Source organism: Topomyia yanbarensis, chromosome 1, assembly GCF_030247195.1.
Source record: "Topomyia yanbarensis strain Yona2022 chromosome 1, ASM3024719v1, whole genome shotgun sequence".
In the NCBI taxonomy this organism is placed as follows: domain Eukaryota; kingdom Metazoa; phylum Arthropoda; class Insecta; order Diptera; family Culicidae; genus Topomyia; species Topomyia yanbarensis.
In genome coordinates, this window is record NC_080670.1 from 54,035,481 (window position 1) to 54,054,581 (window position 19,101).

Here is a 19,101-nt window from a genome sequence, read left to right on the forward strand (position 1 = left end):
CAAAAACCTTTGAAAAAAGGAAACACGCAAAAAACCCAAGAAAACATCTACATCAGCTGACCATTGTATTGCAATTTTAGCGAAATATGATCCATTCGCGTCATGCAAGACCAATTCAGCACAAATTGGAAAAGTGGTAGGTCCAAAAACAGTTCGCTGTAGGTCATAAAATTCGAATCTTCCAGAAAGAATTGCTAAGAAGGTGTCCACTATTTCGAAGCCAAAGCCTTTGAAGAAAATGCAATTTGCTTTTCAACAGCGTTAATGGGCCTGGTTCAGAAGGAATCAAAATATGGCGACATATCCTTCGGAGGGACGAATCAAAGGTAAACCTGTTTTCTTCCGATGTACAACGAAACGTTGAACGTCCAATGTGCAAACAGTTTGATCTGCGACACACGCAAAATATGGTAAAGCACGGAGACGAGAACAATGAGCTTTGGGGCTACTTTTCGTGGAATGGCGCAGGTCCTATTTTTCTCAACACAACTATAATGGCAAGATTCGAATGCAAGGCTAAAGGATGGACATCCTGAAGGATGTCATGCCATTATCAGTCCTATGCCAAAGATAACGTGCCTTTACATGACAGTTTCAGTAAGATATTGACCAAAAACACACATCGAAGTATGTAAAGGAATGATTTCGGGATAATAAAGTGACTATAATTTCGGACCATGCCAATCTCCTGTTATCAATCCCGTAGAAAATTTACGTAGTGTACTTAAAAAGAAGTTATCCGATCGAAATTTCACAAATAAGGATCGTTTGGGGAAGCAGCTTAAAAGGAATGCTACCCTATGCCAAGGAAAACTTATCAGCGTTTGAATGACTCAATGCCAAGGCAAATGGATAAAATTTGGTTGAATAAGGGAGCTTACACAGGTTACTAGTTGTTAAAAATGTTAAAGTCTTAAAATCATTGGATTTGAAAAATCTTAATGCAATGGATTACAATACACCTATTTCATTGAGCAGGTATTTTTTGGATTTCATGGAGAAGAAAGAGTAACAATAAAGCATAACATTTAATTTACAAATAAAAGTGTTCTTTTTCATATTTACGACTGTGCCTAACTATAAAATATTTGAATATAAAAATATTTTTAGAGAAAACTCAAAATTTCATGTATTTTTATCGCACACCTATTTTATTGACCAGCAGTATAAATATTATTGTTAAACTTTTTTTTTTCGCAAAGTTCATCTGAAATTGACTTTGCAATGCGTAATTGTAATTTCACCTACCACCCGTTTGAGGTATTTTGACTCAATAATAAAAGAGGACAATTAAGATCAATCAATTCAACAACTCTGTCTACCTGCGTGCTCACTTCAAATTTGCCACTGAATATTTCGTATTTTGTAATCGTTTTGATGTTGTCAATCTCATCAAAACGACTCCAATAGGTAGGAGGAAAAATAGACTACTATTACAACTATACCGACAAGGCCGACTGTATTGACCCAATAAATTGCAATACACGTTTTTATGCGAAAAATATTCAAACCATACCTTTTGATGCTGGAGACTACGGTTTAACATCTTATTAGAAAAGAAATGTAAATACACTCAGGTTTTTTACGTGGTTTTTTGCGCGGTATTTTCGTACGCGGTTTTTTACGCGGATTTTGAAATATAGGCGGTTTTCATTTACGCGGTTTTCAAAATTTATGCGGTTTTCATTTACGTGGATTTTGAAATTTACGCGGTTTTCATTTATGCGGCCAGTATCCCCCGCGTAAAAAAACCGGAGTGTATACACACGATCGGTTTTGTTTACGCTTAGTTGTACAGTTGGACAAAAAAACTACTCATGCTAGCGAAAAAATTAGCGCGCTACCGTCATTATGGAGTCCGCAAAGGAAAAGCATATAATGCAGACATTTTAAACTATTACTGCATAAATATATGCAGTATTCTAAGTAATACTAGAAATATCAAATTTATAAATTGATCTACTGGCCTTGAAGTTAAATTCAAATGATCAAAAACAGTAAATTTCAATTACTATCACAACTATATCTGCTATCACAACTATTCCGTCAATTGCCCTATCACACTTTTCCACTCATTCTCACCATCTCAGTATGCGATGAGTTTAGCAGCAACATCGTGAATGGGTTGACATCAATGTCGTATATACAGGTCTGGCGAAGATGGCACTTTGGTATTCGTAAGATGAATCTTACATGAGTGGTGTGAGTGATTACAGTATAAATCGACTTGCTTTCGTCATACCAGTCGTTCCGCTCCCATTTAATCGTGTGACCGCTATGACGTCGACCCGTTGTGCTTCTGGATTGTTTACATATTTTTGGTTGCCAACACTAGCAAACCGTGTGTTCTGCCACACCTATATATACCTCATTGGGTTGACACCAGGTATCTGCTACGCCGCCATGATTTCTATGCCAACATCTAAAACGTCGCGTTAGGGTCGATCAACAATAGATAGAATCAATTTCATTCGACACAATTTTGTGATAGTCGAGTTCGTTTAATTTGTTGGTTCACCCACGGCTCACAGGAACGAGGCTTGCTACTCCGCGAATTGACAGTTTTTGGTGACGTCAGAGAAATAGTTGAGATAAACAAACGGATTTCGCGAAAATTGATAATAAACAATATTTAAGCTCTTACGGTGGAAAAAAATAATGTGTAATGGATTATTGGTGAAAATTACGCTATACTTACACTATATACAGTAGATATTCAGTGAATCTATGTGATTATTAGTGAAAAGTGGGAATTTGACTGCAGCCATAAAAACATATCTAACTGTAATTTTCTGCTCCCATCAAACGTTTTGAACATCGGGATAGCTTCCTTGTGATCTACCAGGTGCCGATCATCCGTTAGCAGCAAAGAATATAGGAATTTCATCTAATTGTTTTCGCCGGCGACTTCTATGACGCCCGCTCGTCGAATGTTTACACTCTAACGAGCTAGCCTTGTATGTGTTAGCCGTGGGTGCACCATGGTGTAAGGCTTTTGTTATGCACCGATACGTCCAGAATAACATATTTCTTCCATTAGATATCCAATATTTTCGCTTTTTAACAAATGTCTGAAAATTGAGTCATGCCGTACGGTGTCTGACTAGTGAAAATCGAGCTTCGAGCAAAACAAGCAGAACAATTTGAACTGTCAGTGGGGCCCATAATTTGTGTGCCCGCTGAGATGTGAACTTATGTCAGTTCAATACAAATGGAATAGGGGTTGCCATATACGTGGTTGACATAACCAAATACAAATTTACATATTTGTATTTGACATAACTACCAACAAAAACAAACCAACAGTTCATCTTAGCAGAAGTTGCGATTCGCATTAATAATTATACGGAAACTGTGGAAACATTTAGTAATCGTACTCTTCAGTGTTAGTTTTACTGTATAAATTGTTTAACCCTTTCATGCCCAACTTTTTCTAGTGCATGTAGGGTTTCAAAACTATTTTTGAAAACGGTTTGGTCAAGAAACACGAAAAGCCTATTTTCATAAAGCTAGAAGCTTCCATGGCAGTGCTAGAAGCTGGTCAATTTTTACCTTCTAATGCTCAATACAATTCTCCTAGAATAATTACAATAGTTCAATTTCGTGGAGAACGTAGCCAACGACAGTCTAAATTGATAAGTTTTATCAGTTTTCAATAATATTGCACCATAACGAAGATATATGAAAAAATCATTTTCCGTTGTCAACATAAACTGTCCCTGGCAGCACTGCTCCATCGGAATCCAATCAGACTAATTGTAATAACTTCAGTTCTTGAGCTGATCCTTGTAACTGTTAATACTCAAATTAAAGGCAATAGTCACATTAATGAGCCTTACTTCTTTTTGTGAGCAAATCTCACCTCAATCAAAAGTTATAGCTGTTTAAAAACGTTGTTGTCCACAAACAACATGGGCATGAATGGGTTAAGATTAGTTGGATCAACATGGAACAAAAACAGCATAACCGGAACGGAAACGACGATGTTTTTCTAATGGAAACATCCTCTCTCCCGGTTTGTTGGCATTGCTTTCCTAGTTGCGTTTTTTTGTCGTTTATTACATTTTTCCCATTGGATGTTGCTCTAAATTAACGCTAATTTTAATAAAGACAGTTTTGCAGCTCAACCAAGCAGTAAATTTCCATAATGGCTGTGCGTTAGAAGTAAGTTAGATGTCATTATGTGTTACCTTTTTTTGAAGATGACGCGTGCAAACTAACTCTACCTTTGTGGCGAAGGAGTCGAACAAATATCGTTGTACAGTGGCAGGATGTCACAAAAAACCGAAAACTAGAAATGATTTGCAATTAATATTAACAAGGAAACGGTGATTCTTGGAATGCTTCAATTGGGTCATTAAGCTATATACAGTTTTCCATTCCATTCGATAAATTTTAGGTCCAATATACATAATACAACATAATTTCAAAAAAATCGTTATAATATGTAAAAACGATTTTTTTTGTTTTTTAAAATAAATCTTATGTAAACTTGGCAACCATGCATAGGAAAACTGCGGTTGTTTACATCTGGCCCATCAAGACAACACCCAAAATGAAAAAAACAACTATATTCATTGTATGGTGTTTATGTCAAATAAAAATAACCCTTCGGGAAAACCGGGAAAACATGTGTTCATTTTTTCTGACAGGGCATCATTTGTCGTGAAATTTGAAATGTCAAATCCTTTTGATAGTGTCAAATCCAGACTGTCAACATATTTCTTTATTTTAAATTTAAATTTTATTTTCACGTTTCCTGAGTTAGAAAAATACGTTGTTGCAATCACGAAAATCAGCTTTATCGATGTATGTAATAAAAAATAGTTTTTTTTTCTCTCATTTAACGATCCAATTGGCTACTGTAAACTCTTTACCGCACAGATACCCAAAAATGTAAGGTATCTGAACACTCGTCAAGTGTATGTGGAAAGCGACAGAATTGATCATGAACCGAAAAGTTAGCATCTTTCGCTCATCGAGCAGCTGAGATTGCTCGTCAGATAATAGCAGAGAACGTGGAATGAATAATGATGAGCATCTAATTTGATAGAACATCGCATCGCATTTTGGGAATAAATGCACAGTATTATTCCAATGAAAAAGTTCAGGTAAATTATAATATTTTTATATTTAAATTATTACTTCATTTCTCGACAAAGGGTGTAAAAGCCAACAGTCAAAGTTTATTTTGAGTAAAAATTGCGGACAATCTGTTACTCGCCAATCACAGATTTTGCTAGTAAACAAAAGATGACTTGTGTTCTTCCAATAACGGTTTGACCGGAATTTCTCTTCAAAGAGAATTTTGACAGCTGGTTTATATGCCATAATCATATGTTTACCGAGATTTTTTAACCCTTTATAAGGCCCAGAGTTTGGGGCTATTAATTGATGGTATATTTATAGAAACACGTTTTTTTCACTTAGTTTAGAATAAATTTTTACATTTATTTCGTAATAAAATAATGTTTTGAAAATATACTTGGTACCGCCCGTACCGCCGTTAGAAAACGTCTTCGTAATGTTTGATGAATTTTCAACGAGATTGGTGGAAATATAAAAACAAATCGAGTTGGATCGGAAATTCAGAAAGAAATTAAGGTGAGTTACTGGTTATTGGATTGGATTCAGAGGATAAGTTGAAAAATGAGACCACAGATTACAGACGTTCATTTATTCATTTAATTTTTTTCTTTGTAATTTTTTCCACTCATAAATCAAATTTTCGGATTAAAAATAGTTGTTTTTACAATCACCAACTTATAGGGTCTAGAGTATTTTTTGCAAAATTGAGCTAATTTTATTATCCAAAAGGAAATCGCCGCATTTTTTTTTTCAAAAAACTCTTCACCAATCTGACACTTTTCACTATATCTCAATAAAAAGTAATAAGAAGAGTTGCCAGACTCCTAACAAGTAGATTTTATAAGATTGGAACACTTCTCACTTCATATTTCTGCGTTATGAACGAATGAAAAGGTGGTAATATAGTTGCCACTGCCTTATAAAGGGTTAAACAGTGGCTCAAGAGGTGGATAAAAACCAAACAAAGAAAAATTTTATAGCAGCAAGTTTGTTGTGTTTGTTATAGTTGGCTAAATGCGGAATAATATTCGAACAAGTATATTTCTTTGAACATGATAGTGCTAACTGTTCAACTTATCAGACGTGCTCTCGCAGCAGATGGTGATATGAACCAACTTGAAGCAATCTTTGATAATAGCGACGATATAATACTCATGCGAAATACTAGTCCCTATGTAGGAACAGACGATTCTGCCAATGAATACATAGCAATTGATGTTGTAGAAACGAAAGCTGATAACCGATGATAATAAGCCCGAAATGGAACATGAAAATATTGATGAAGAAAATGATACGGTTTCACCAGCTATGGAAGAAATTCTGAACGGTTCGACGTGCTCAACTGGCATTGTGGGTCGTTATTAAACCGCACGAAAGAAACATACTAAAATTCAGAAAATCGTCTGGAATTTAAGAAATGGAAAATATTCGAAGTCAATTAAGGAGAATGAAACACACCTACCACCTCTGTCTAACAAAATTAGGCGGAATAGTACTTTTATAACGTTGACATCTGTTTTAAAGCCGAAATCTTTCTACCCGCATGAAAATTAGATTTCCAGAAATTGGCTAGTATGCTAATAACGTAAACAAATAGACAAGCAAAGAAGTCTCTAGTTTTCGATAAATACTCAGGTGCTGAATCAGTGTCAATTTTTTTAATATTCCGGGACAGTGATATTCGTTATAAGCATGCAGGATGCAAGAATTATGTCGCATCAAACGGATGCTTTGACGTCAACGCTACGCTAAAACTCAGGAATGTCAGTGGGATAGTATGCGCAGTGCAGTTATTGAAATCAACTGGGCATGAAAATCTGATGCTTGCAGTTCAGCTAGTATAACAATCTCAATGGGCGGTCATAGCGTAGATGCTAAATCTATTGCCTTGTACGCAGCTCACCTGGGTTCGATTCCCAAACCCGCACATAGAGTTAGAGATTAACCCGAAAAGAAGCGACCCTAAGGTTGAAAACTATTAAAAAACAACACCTGGAAAATCAAATGGAACTAACTATCAAACCGGTTATAAAGGCAATGTAAACATGTTATTGTAACAACAGCTACGTAAGGGCTAATTGTCCCCCTAACACCCCGGTAATGAACTGTCCATTCCAAGCATGCTGTCAAACTTACGTTGTATATCCAGCTGCCATCCGTCTTCGAGCGCATCGGATGGCACGTAGGTGTTGTACGCCTTGCAGGACAGATACTTGCCCGCATCGGTACGGTTGAGACTAATCGACAGGGTGCTAGTGGTTTGGTTTCCATCGGCCGATGTCTGAATTGTGGAGTGGAAGATGAAAAAACAAGAACGGAAAGAAAAGATTACAAACCAAGTTCAATCAAAACTAGGGTCAATCGTATAACGTACCGTCTCTTTGCTTTTGTCGAGCCGAACCCCGTCCAGGAACCAGGTGATGGAGGCGGCAGGCCGGGAACCCGCACTTTGGCACAGAAGGTCGTACCGATGGCCGGCCGACAGTGGCTGGTGAGCACCAATCAGTCTTATGTTCAAAGGAGCAACTGTAGCGATAACGAATAAAAAAAGAAAAAAAAACAGATTCATCATTACAGTATCTGTGTTTCGATACGCAAAAGTCAACGTACAGTTCATATCGATTTGGACGGACTGCTCCACCGGGCTGGCCCGTACGTGGTTGTTAGCCTTACACACCAGCTTCGAGTGCAGGTCCTGCCGGGTCAGTGGTCCCAGTGCGATCTCGCTGCGGAGATGTTTACCGAGGGCCATATATTTGGTTTCGGCCACCAGTGGAACGCCATCCCGGTACCAGCTGACCGCCGGTGTGGGCCGTCCACCGTACACGTCACAGCGCAGTTTGATGATGTCTCCTTCACTGTACGGACCGGCTACCGTCGTCCGTTCCGCACCGACTTGGTCACGTATCACCACCCGCTCCGGTGGTACTGTAAGTGAAGGACAAGATGATGTTGGTTAAAATCACGTCTGGTGAAACTTTTACCTTGGTATGTTGTGAGTGTTGCTGATGCTTCTGGCTTGTGGAAAATTTATGGTCACAGTGTTTGGACGAATGACTGAGTCGAGATTGACTTTTCGACCAAGAGTAATACTCTAATTATTGAACATTATAATACAGATGACAACAATCTTAAAATTATAGGGATTGTCGGTGTTTCTCCGTGTCAAACAAACCAGTCGCTGGTGCCTTCGGTAATGGTGTTTATAAAAAAATGAATGCAGTGAAAAAAATGTGAAGGACCAGAGTAAATTGTATCCTACTACGGTTCTGTTCAACCATACAACTTTCGCATCATTATTTAAACAGACGCACCGGACGCAATCAATTATGTTAAAAACGAAGGAGCCTAACCAGAACTCTATCCTTGGACCCGGCTCGACCCAATGCGGGTGGATTATACACACTCTCGGTCGGTCGGTCGGTCGGTGTAGCCCCATCGCATTTGTTCGTTTATTCATCAAATATCCGATTCCCCCGGAGCAAATTTGTCACATAGAAATTAGTCAGATTGAAGGCCAGCTGTTGACACAATTTGTGTGCACCAAAGGATCTGGTTTTACAAACCGCCGGTTTATGGGTTTCTACTTCGCTTGAGCGCTTAAAGGGCTGCGCCAACGATTACATTGTGTCAATGTACAACAAGCGAGCGGCTCAAGCGGCCAAAAGTCAATATCTAGAGCAAAAATTATAAATTAACATTATTCACTCGAGGCAGTTGTTTTGTTTATACAATGAAACTGCTAGTTTATAGAGTTGGTAACGTAGAAAGATTCTCAAATTGTAGTTGACAGAAGCAATAAATTCATGTTTCCGGAAGGGATCGAATAATGGGGCATCCGCCGCTTCTTCATGGGGTGCATGGCGTGACATTGTGCTTAATAGATAACTTGTTTACAGGTTAACTGCACTGCATGTTGACTTGGAGGAGGCACAAAATGCCCTCCTGGTCCGCGCTTCTGATACCTGTTATGATGCGCCGTAGTATGCTTTCTGACTCAGTTTGGAAACGGACCTGTGGTGACTTCATTCTCCTACGGACTAGTGAAGGCCCTCCGAGAAGCTCTTGACTATCGTACTACTGATCGAGCGACGGAACATTGCACTCGCGTAAACTAGAGCCAGGATAGCAAAATACTGCGGCGATTTGCAGAGGCCGATCTGAATTTTGGGATTCAATAGTAGCTGTCATTTCCCGGAATGTGACGAACGACGTCCCGCGGTAGTTCTTCGTTATCCACCGGCACTGCGACTTCACTATCTGCTCGCCCGTGTACTCGGGGGACAGAGTCTTCTTCCGACAGATGATGTCCTCCATCTTGAGGGTTCGGTGAATCAAGATATGAGAGCAGTGATATTTTGGCTCTGCCATGTCCTTGGTCCGCTCCAGCTTAGCAGCATCTCTCAACGCCATGATTTAAAAACCCTCACGGAATCCTCAAAACCCGTCCAACATCTTAAAATAGCTACAACAACCCGCAAATACTCATTGTTATCGCCTCTACCCTTTCTACAGAAGGGGCCATAGGGCCTCTGAAAGCACACGCGCTGCAGACTTGTTATCATTCGTCCTACCGATATCCACAATATCCATTCTAATGGGCAGACCTGCGAGGAATAATAGCTCCAGCCCCAGTCCAGCCAAATCACTATCCAATGGAATAAACTGCACATGGGCCAGCCAGTAGATCGTCGAAGGCCTGAGAACAAACTTCGCGCCCATTTACCTTACCATCCAAGAGACATACATAAAGAGCGATACATATCCATCACTGTGCATCGATCGCCATTGCATCTGGGAGTCAGCTAAAGGGTGATATCGTAACTTATCACAGTTGTGTTAAAGATGTGTGAACCGTAGGAATAAATCGTATTAAGATAGTGTAAGAGCAAGGGTGAATTTAAAGTTGGCGGTCGGTAAATAAGAGATGTAGATCAGATCGCAGGGATTGGACGAAATAAGTAGCGGATTGAAACGGAAAATGAAACGGAATTAGAAAGATAGTGAGCGGGAGTTGGAGCTAGTGTTGAGGCTCGGAGGCTACGAGGAGAGAAGGCTATTGATGAGTTGGACTTGGCCAGTAGAGAGTTCAAGACATTTCCGAGGTTCCATCGCCATGGTCCTCTCGGAAAAAAATACTGAAATAAATACAATTTACTGGAAAGTGACCGCTGCGTCCCTTTCCAAATTGGTTTGTAGTGTTTCTCAACGGCTTGGTAACGGCTCATTGTCAAGGACCCCATCGCAGGACACGGCACTAGCTAAAAGTAAAGGACGACAATGCCGGCACGCTTAATCGTAGAACCACAGGTTACTCGTAGTACTGGATCCAACAAATCTAAATCCTCGTATCTTTCCCGGCCGCTTAACCCACAAAGCATTGTTCATCTTACATACCTTCAGCACGTGTTATCTACAATATGCTCTACGTCCACCGCTGACTGCCGCCATCACCAATTGTTAATCGGTCATTGCCACCGCACTCGAACTGGAATGATTTTGTACGAAATGTACGAAGTGTTATTTTATTTAGGATCGCCACACATCCGAAAGCTTTCCTTATTCCTTATTCCACAACGCCTTGGCACTATGAACTAAAGAGGCCTTGAGTCGGAGCTTTGGCAAGTCTTCATCTAGGACATTGCACCTTCCCAGGTGAGAGCCTTATATGGGCCGAACCTCTACCAGACGGTCGTCCTAGAAACCAGAGCTGACTTGCCATCTGAGTTGGCGAAATTGCACAGATACAAAGTGGCTTCCATATATATTCCTCAGGAAGTTTTCGAGTCTGTAAAAAAATTGCGGATTTTTTCTAGCAACTGCAGGACCCTTTCCTACAAATGGGTCACTGCAATGCATATTTGCGGTAACGCCATCCTTGAGCTAGTTGAAAACAGCAACGCGGTGACACTAAATGACCTTTCTCCGGGGCCGATCCACATCCGCCTTAGTTTTAGCCATACAGTCTTGCTCCATTGCCGGAACACATGACCAGTTCCACTTGTTTTCTCCTATGATTGTATGTCCCCATCGACCTTGCGACATCGTCGTTGGATCTACGATCGGGCAAGGTCGATGGGGACATAACATCATAGGAATCTAAGTTTGTTTTGGATGCCCTCCATCAATTTGCTAACTTGCTAACCGGAAGAACTTTTAGAAGCCATGATCCCAGCTGCAAAATCATGCAACTGCACCAAATCGGTGGTATCTAGAAGTAGCGAAGACAATCAAAGTCCGACAATAAGCATTTAGAGGTCTCAAAAACACCCCGCTTGACCATAATTCATGATGAATGATCGGCGCATCTTCGTCATCTCATAAACCAGGTCAAGCATATCATCGAGATACCCAAGGACAGCTGCGCTTCCTTCCTGGGTGGAAAAAGCTCAGATTCGTTGACTACGGAATTGTGGAGAAAGGTGAACGTCCTAAGCGGCAAATGAAGGCAAACCGACTTTAAGGGTAAATATTTATGGCTCTACAGTCCGAATAAAATTGTACACTATGCTTTGTAACGTCCAAACGATTTTACTGTTGTCTTCGGTCTTCCTCAGTGGCAATCATCATTATTAGTATTTTTTTTGTTCGTTGCTTTTTCTAAGCGGTCGATGAGTACCACTATGCGCATTTAACAGAATCTTGGGAGGCGGATCAGTCCCAGATACACTAACGATTCCCATTCTGAAGAAATACCAGGGAATCAGAAGTCCGAATGACTTTCGGCTCATTTAATTCCTTCCCTGCATTCGGAAGATGATGAAAAAATGGAATATTCCCGTTCGTCGCTAGTTCGCATTTCGGAAGAAATTCGACGCAGGCATTCATCAAAGTTGCTTCGGCTAAAAGCAAGTGATCCCATAGCCAACGACTTGCATGAGGATATTACGATACTAGATCTCGCCCTGCAAACTAAAATAGGGTATGCCGTGAAAGAGTGTTCACGGACACCTTGGCCGCTGTTTCAGGCAGTACCTCAGTGACCGATGCGTCAGGGTAGGCATCGGAGGAAATCAATCGGACCTGTTTCGGGAGGCTAATGGGGTCCCCAAGGCTCGGCGCTTCCGAAGGGTTATCGGGAAAGCAGTGGTTGCGTTCGCATAAGACTGAAGCTGCAGGCCGCCGTTAATGCAGTTGGCTGGGGTCAACTAGTTTGATTTCCGTATCTCTGCTTAAAAATGTGCCATTTCGGCGTGTTGTAGCTCCCATAGCGTTGCCAAGGGCACGGCCGATCGAACTCGCTGGAAGCAAAATTTAATTTCGGAAGGATCCTCAAAATCTGGTTAGACTGTTGACCGGAAGATAATTTTCGTTCCATACTTTCGATATCACCTGTTCTATGATCTTGAGATAACCAGTCGTAATTGCGAAGATTTAGTCGATATCCTGGCACCGCTGTATTACGAAGAAGTCATGCTGGCTTCGAATCTATCTCCGCAAGAGCCGTCTGCATTGAAACTTCCCTGTCGGTGGGAAATGGTGGTAACTGTCTTGGAACGACATGTAAGGCTTTTAGAAAAATATCGGGAGATGGATGTCAACTAATACAGCCAGCCATAGAAATACATACAGCATTTGTTGATGGTCCCCTTCCTAAAATCTTACAGTTGCACCGGCGCCTGACGCGAGCGTGGTCTAAAGCTAGACAGCAGCCTGGTGGATCCACCATTGTAGGTGAACCTCATTGTACTGTCAGAGCTGAAATTCCTTGAAATGGTTGAGCTCAAATTCCCCCATCATCAATATTTTTACACTGACGATTGAAATTTGGCAAGTAAGTGCGGGAATTGCTCAATTTTCTACTCTCAAAGCGCTGCCATTGTGATTGCCATCACTAAGAAACCTGAGAGTACTGCGACAGTGATCTTTTACAATTCGCTCTCGGTCATCGAATTGCTGGAAACTGGTTTGTCCAAGTACTCCTTGGTGAAACCAAAAGATCAATCCTGTAACCCTTTGGCCACCGTATATTGAATTCTTGGGCACCGTGGAGTCCATAATAACGAAGATGCGGACCTTCGAGACTACCTCCAGAAGGTAAAAGGAGATCTCGAAATGGGATCAGATCGCAAAAACTCGATAGAGCCGAGAGCGCTCTTCCGCCTCCGGGAAGTCGAAAACGTGGGACGACACGATAACCTGCCCTCCTCGATTCGGGACACACTAGCAAATATCTCAGCACACGAACAGGGACTACTTGCTTTCTTGAAGGATGTCAGTCTTTTCGAATCCCACTAAGACAGACCACGAACCATCGCTTAGCGAACCCTCGCCCAAATGGGCCCTGGGACAGTAAAAAATGTACAAAAACCCTAATGTCTCAGGGACCAGGTTTGGACTTGCCATCACCCGGCCCGCTAAAAACACTGCTCTTGGCCAGAGCCTGATTCCTCTCCGGTACTACTTTACGGCATTACTTCAGTTAGGGGTTTTTATGTGCATAGCACCCATTTCAACTGCTAAGTAGTTAGTTTCTTCCGTAGGGCTACAACACCATTCCTCGACACACCACCAGTTCAACACCTACCACACAGACCATGGCAGTCGGAGAGCTAGTTGTGGGTCGAGACATAGTGCTCTTACCCTACGAAGACAGTCTGGGCGGCAACTTCAGATTGTCTAATTTACCGAGCCCTTCGGCTTATTTGTGCCATTCAGCACTACTTACTCGTTGAGCTCCCGACTTGTTCACGAACTACTCGGTATAGTCCCCGACGATGAGCCTAGCTTCGGACGGAGAATTCTCCGAAACCGAGCCAACCAGCCAGGTTACGAGGTCACTTCGACGAGTCCGGTGGAGCAGGGCGTCCGGTTCGTTGGTGCTCCGACGACCTGCTACTGGTGGTGTCGTCGTGGTCTACTCAGTGTAGTCTGCGGTGGTGAATCTAGCTTACGCTGACGGAAAGTTCCCCGGCGAAGGAATTTCTCCCGATACCGATTCTTCTTTGGTTTAAGCACCACAACTTCTTGAGCCCTTTGGTTCTCAGTCCGGTGCCATTTAGCACCGCAACTCCTTGGAGCCCTTTGGTTCTACTCTCGTTTCATTTCACTTTACTTCCCTGATGAGTAATTCAGCTTCCACCCTTACTTGTTCGCGGACTACTCGGACCAGTCCCCGACAATGGATCAAGCATACTCCGACGGAGAATTTCACGGCGAGAGAGGTTCTCGCGAAGCCGAGCGGTAGCTTTCTCCCGATACCGATGTTCGTAACGTGAGCCATTTAACTCTCCACTGCGTCCCGATCTACTCGATCTAGTCCTGGGCGGTGCACCTAACCTACTCAACAGGCCAGCCAGTAGAAGCTGTGGCCGTTCCAGCGACTCCGGGAGGAGCGGAGATTCCGGTTCACTGGTGCCCCAATGATCCACTGCTAGCTATTCGACGCGATCTACTCGGTCCAATTCCAGGCTGTGGATATAGCCTACTCACGAACTCGCCCGAACGGGGTGTTGGAGAAGTTCTACCACGGCCCTTTCGACAGCCACAATCTGCCAACCCTTCTACCTTCATCTCTCCGGAGCTCAATATCTCGACGAAGAATGCAATCACCAACTGAAGTCAAACGAAATCTGTAAAATATTATTAAACGAAGATTCTTCCATGGGAATTGACCCGTTGCGCTTGAAGCCCAATTATTATAGTCATATTAACCACCAAATATATATATATATATATATATATATATATATATATATATATATATATATATATATATATATATATATATATATATATATATATATATATATATATATATATATATATATATATATATATATATATATATATATATATATATATATATATATATATATATATATATATATATATATATATATATATATATATATATATATATATATATATATATATATATATATATATATATATATATATATATATATATATATATATATATATATATATATATATATATATATATAGCTTGTCATCGTTATTGATGAATTGAGGCTCACTGTTTGATGTTTTTGTGTTCTCTTGGCCTGATGAGTCGCTGCTGTGTATTCGTCTTGTTTGGCCTCTGCATGTTTGGGGGAACTAGGTACCGTGTTATGTGGATCCCATTAATTTACACGTGATCTACTACGCTATGTGTAACAACATTTGATTATGCAGTGTTCCCAAAACCTGCTGAACTTGTGAATATCATTATCTGATTGAGCTTTGCGATCTGTTTATCTGTGTCTATCAAATTTATATCTCAATTCGATACATTTTTCAGTACCTCAATTAATTTACAAACTACGTTGTTCTCATTTTATGACCGGAACACTAGCCTATATATACCTTGCCTCGCCCTCATTCACTTCACTTCAGTTTGGTGCCGTACAATGAATTGTTATAAATTTTCACTGAGAAATATATGCATCAACATTGCTGGCTCTCTGGTGTGCTTGTGGAACAGGACGAGAATAACACCCCGCATCGAAACGAAACCAGTTGATAGTGCTGGACAACATTTCCACCGAGAGTCAACCAACATTCCACAGAGACCCCCCGTCGTCGTCGTCGTAGTCGTCCGCGTTCTCGGTTTTCTGAAGCCGACCGCGTCCTAGCACTAAAATGGAACTCGGTGGAAAATTTTCAACAGCAAAATGAAAGCGCCGAACCCGTATGAAATAATGCATAAAACACTGCACGGCTTGCAATCGGAATCGGAAAGTTTTGGGGGGAGTGGTAAAAAATGACTCCGGGATTTCGGCTTCTGGCTGCTGGTGCGAAGCAGCTCGAGCAGTGACACACATTCGGCTGAATGTTTCATATTTCTATTCGGGGAATGTTGCTACGTTTTCCATTTTGAAATAACTCCCTCTTGACTAATTTGCGCTATACCCAAACGAGAGAAAATTTTGTAGCAAACTCCAAGCGTGGATTATGAATTGTTTTTCTGTGTATACAGTGTGCACCGTGCAATCTCGCAGCTTAATATATATGTATCTTGTTGGTTTTCATCAGCGTTTAGGGAAAAATTCTAATTCATTTGGGTACAATAAAATATTTTGCATCAATTACCTACCAACTTTTTTTTATTTTCATTGTGTGGTAGATTGATCGTTGGATCCAATGCATTGTCCCGTTGGTTTGTTTTCGAAATTTAATTATTTAAAATCCAAACAAGTTTGTTTATTCAGTTATGCTCTCCAAAAAAAAAAACAAATTCGTTTCAGCTCAAACCCGGTTATAACGAGCTAATTAAATGTTTCCTTGTTGTGTGTGTGTGGAAACAAAGATAAAAACCACCTTCAGTCGACACGCGGGCTTTCAATTGGCATATATTATACGATAAAAAACAATACCCTGCCTCACTTTGTCCTACAGTTTAAAAATGAACTGAACGGAATAAAGTAAAGCACCGCCCAGATCCGTTATTCCGTGGTGAATCCCCATATGTGCCACAAATATGCGCTCGAAGCGTTACGTTGTGGTGAAAAAAAAAAATTCTACGTCGGCCAGCGACCGTAAGCGAAATTTGGGAAACTCAATTCATAGGTATATACACAGATAGCATCATCCCGCGGGTGTAATGGATTTGTGATGGTAGTAAAAACGCAACAAAATAGCTTATTTTGCGTCAACCCAACGGCCTTCGCCGGTTCAGCCGGTGTACGGTTTAACTGCGAGCTGGGAGGTCATAAATTGTTACTTTAATTGTTGAGTCTGATGGTAGGAAGAGCAGTTGGCTAATACAATGTTTCTGTGGATTTTTTTTGTTTTCATCCACCAACCTGGAAATTGTTGAACATTTGAACAATTTCACAGTGCACATTAATTAATAATTAATAACTCGAAATTCGTAGTCCTGGAATTTAGTATCAACAATTACTATTGAATCTGCAACGATTCTCATCCATTCCAATTTGCAATCTCCGGGGAAAGATAGGCAACATAGTATAGGTGGTTTGCGGGCGGGCATAGCGTAGTTGGTAAACCAATTGCCTTGCATGCAGCTCACGTGTGTTCGATTCATAACTTCGATCATAAGGTTAGCGATTTTTCTAAAAAAAGGATTTTTCTAATACGACCAAGAGGCCAATGAACCGAATTTTGTTCAATTTCTCGTTAGAGTGTATTGTTTGCATCTGCTAAGCTGTGACATATTCAGTTAGATTCTGGTCGAGAGAGAAGAAAATCAGCAAACCGTTCTCGAAAAGATATTTGATCACTCACATGCAAAATCCTGGGTTTCTGATGAACGTACGGAAATAATTGTCTCGGCTAGTAGCGCGTAACGACACAAACCCATTCGTCCACCATATTACTTTCTCGGTATTGTACAGCCCTTTGAGGAGATGCTCCGTTCGCTCCAAACAGCTCAATACGAATGATTAGGTATAGAAACAAATTTGTATTCAAAACTCCATCATTTTAGTGTTCAGTTGGTGCACCCTGTTGACGGCTCTGACCAAGATGAGCTGGAAAAAATTGCACCGTTTCCGAGTAGTTTTTGAAAGATTGATCAAAACACAGTTTTTTCGTTATAAAACATGAAATTATTGAAGTATGGATGAGGTTCTGAAACACTGAATTTTATGTGAATTTAGCATACAATGTTGTCTTCGTCTTTCTCATTAGGTTTTTGGTTACAGGAAAATTTTGGGAATGAGTACTGCTTTCTCAATTTCAAGACGAGGATTCGTCGTTGAAAGTAAAACTAATATAAGGTGACCATATGTCCTGGTTTTCCAGGACATGTCCTTGTTTTTCGCTGACTGTCCTGGTGTCCTGGGTAGTCGAGGAAAACGCTTGATTTGTCCTGGTTTTTTGTCCTGTAAGCCTAATATATTTATATTTATTGAGTCTTAGCTTTATACACTCTCAAACAGAATACGACAAAACTTAACACATTTGATTTTTTTTAAATCTCTCAATAGTACGTTTCTATTTGAACTACCTTCTCTTACATAGATATTGAGAAGACAAAAAGGCATTCGTATGTACGTAGCATATGAATGAGCTGTAGTTCGTTTGCAAGAAAAGTATGTCGATGGAACGATTATTACCAGAGCTTCGTTGTTCTGAGAAGACACGTCAACTTTTTTGTGACTCTGCTTCTTCTTGAGTTCTCTTCCTAGCGGAATTTTCTTGCCAAACTGTAAATTCATTCCATAAAAAGGGAAATAACGTAACTATCGTGGAATAACTTTCTTGAGCGCTCTCTCGAGCTGGTGATTATGGATCCCGTTCAGGATTAATACCAGTATTGTCTATCTCGAGATAATCTAGCGTCTCGTCGAGTTGTTGCCAAAAGGGAAAGACTCGAGTGCGATCGAAACAAAAACAAACACCAAAACGTTTTCTCACTCGCACTGATGCAAATTAGATGGGCGCGTAATTCAATGCACGGCCCAGTGGTGCATGACTGAAAAATCGCAATGTGGAAAAGATTCGCAATACCTAATCAGTCAACTTTTAACAATACGTCATTTATGGATGATCCCTAAGAAAATCAATGAAAATGATTAAACTGTGAACACACTATATCAAAAGAAAGAGCAGAGTCTACTTTCTACCTCTGCCGCTGTCAGACATACAATCGAGCCAAGTGAACAACAGGCCTCTCGATCTAGTGTACATTGTTTCCAGAACAAGAGAAACATCGGATTATTCTTATTACCATGAGTAAAGTTGACGAAAAAGCTCTACTCCGACCCAACGCCGCGGTCGTTGACTTGATATTTTGTTCAACGCGCACGAGTTTTTGTGAAGGGGAATACTTTTTTGTAGAGATTAAGATATTATAGACAAAAAAAAATTAAAAAAAATCCTGATTCATTTAACGGACGGCATGGCGAACGGATCGCCTAGAAGTACTCACGAACCAGCATCGAAGCAGCGGATCCGAATCCCCTACCGGACGGCGTGGCGAACTGATTGCTTAGAAACGCTCGAGAACCAGCACCGAAGCAGCGGGTCCCGTGGCTCCCCGAATCCTTTACCGGACGGCGTGGCGAACGGATCGCCTTGAATCACTCACGAACCAGCGGATCC

General features: G+C 40.8%; 1 protein-coding gene across 3 annotated transcripts in view; it reads right to left on the reverse strand.

Moving 5' to 3' along the window:
• Positions 1-19,101, reverse strand: part of LOC131677633 (hemicentin-2) — a 709,680-nt gene that overhangs the window by 85,979 nt on the left and 604,600 nt on the right. For all 3 annotated transcript variants that reach the window (XM_058957531.1, XM_058957529.1, XM_058957532.1), the window contains exons 5-7: positions 7,699-8,016; positions 7,463-7,614; positions 7,225-7,369 (exon numbers count right to left, since the gene is read on the reverse strand). In XM_058957531.1, the coding sequence (XP_058813514.1) occupies positions 7,225-7,369; positions 7,463-7,614; positions 7,699-8,016 (615 nt within the window). The remainder of the gene's footprint in view (positions 1-7,224; positions 7,370-7,462; positions 7,615-7,698; positions 8,017-19,101) is intronic.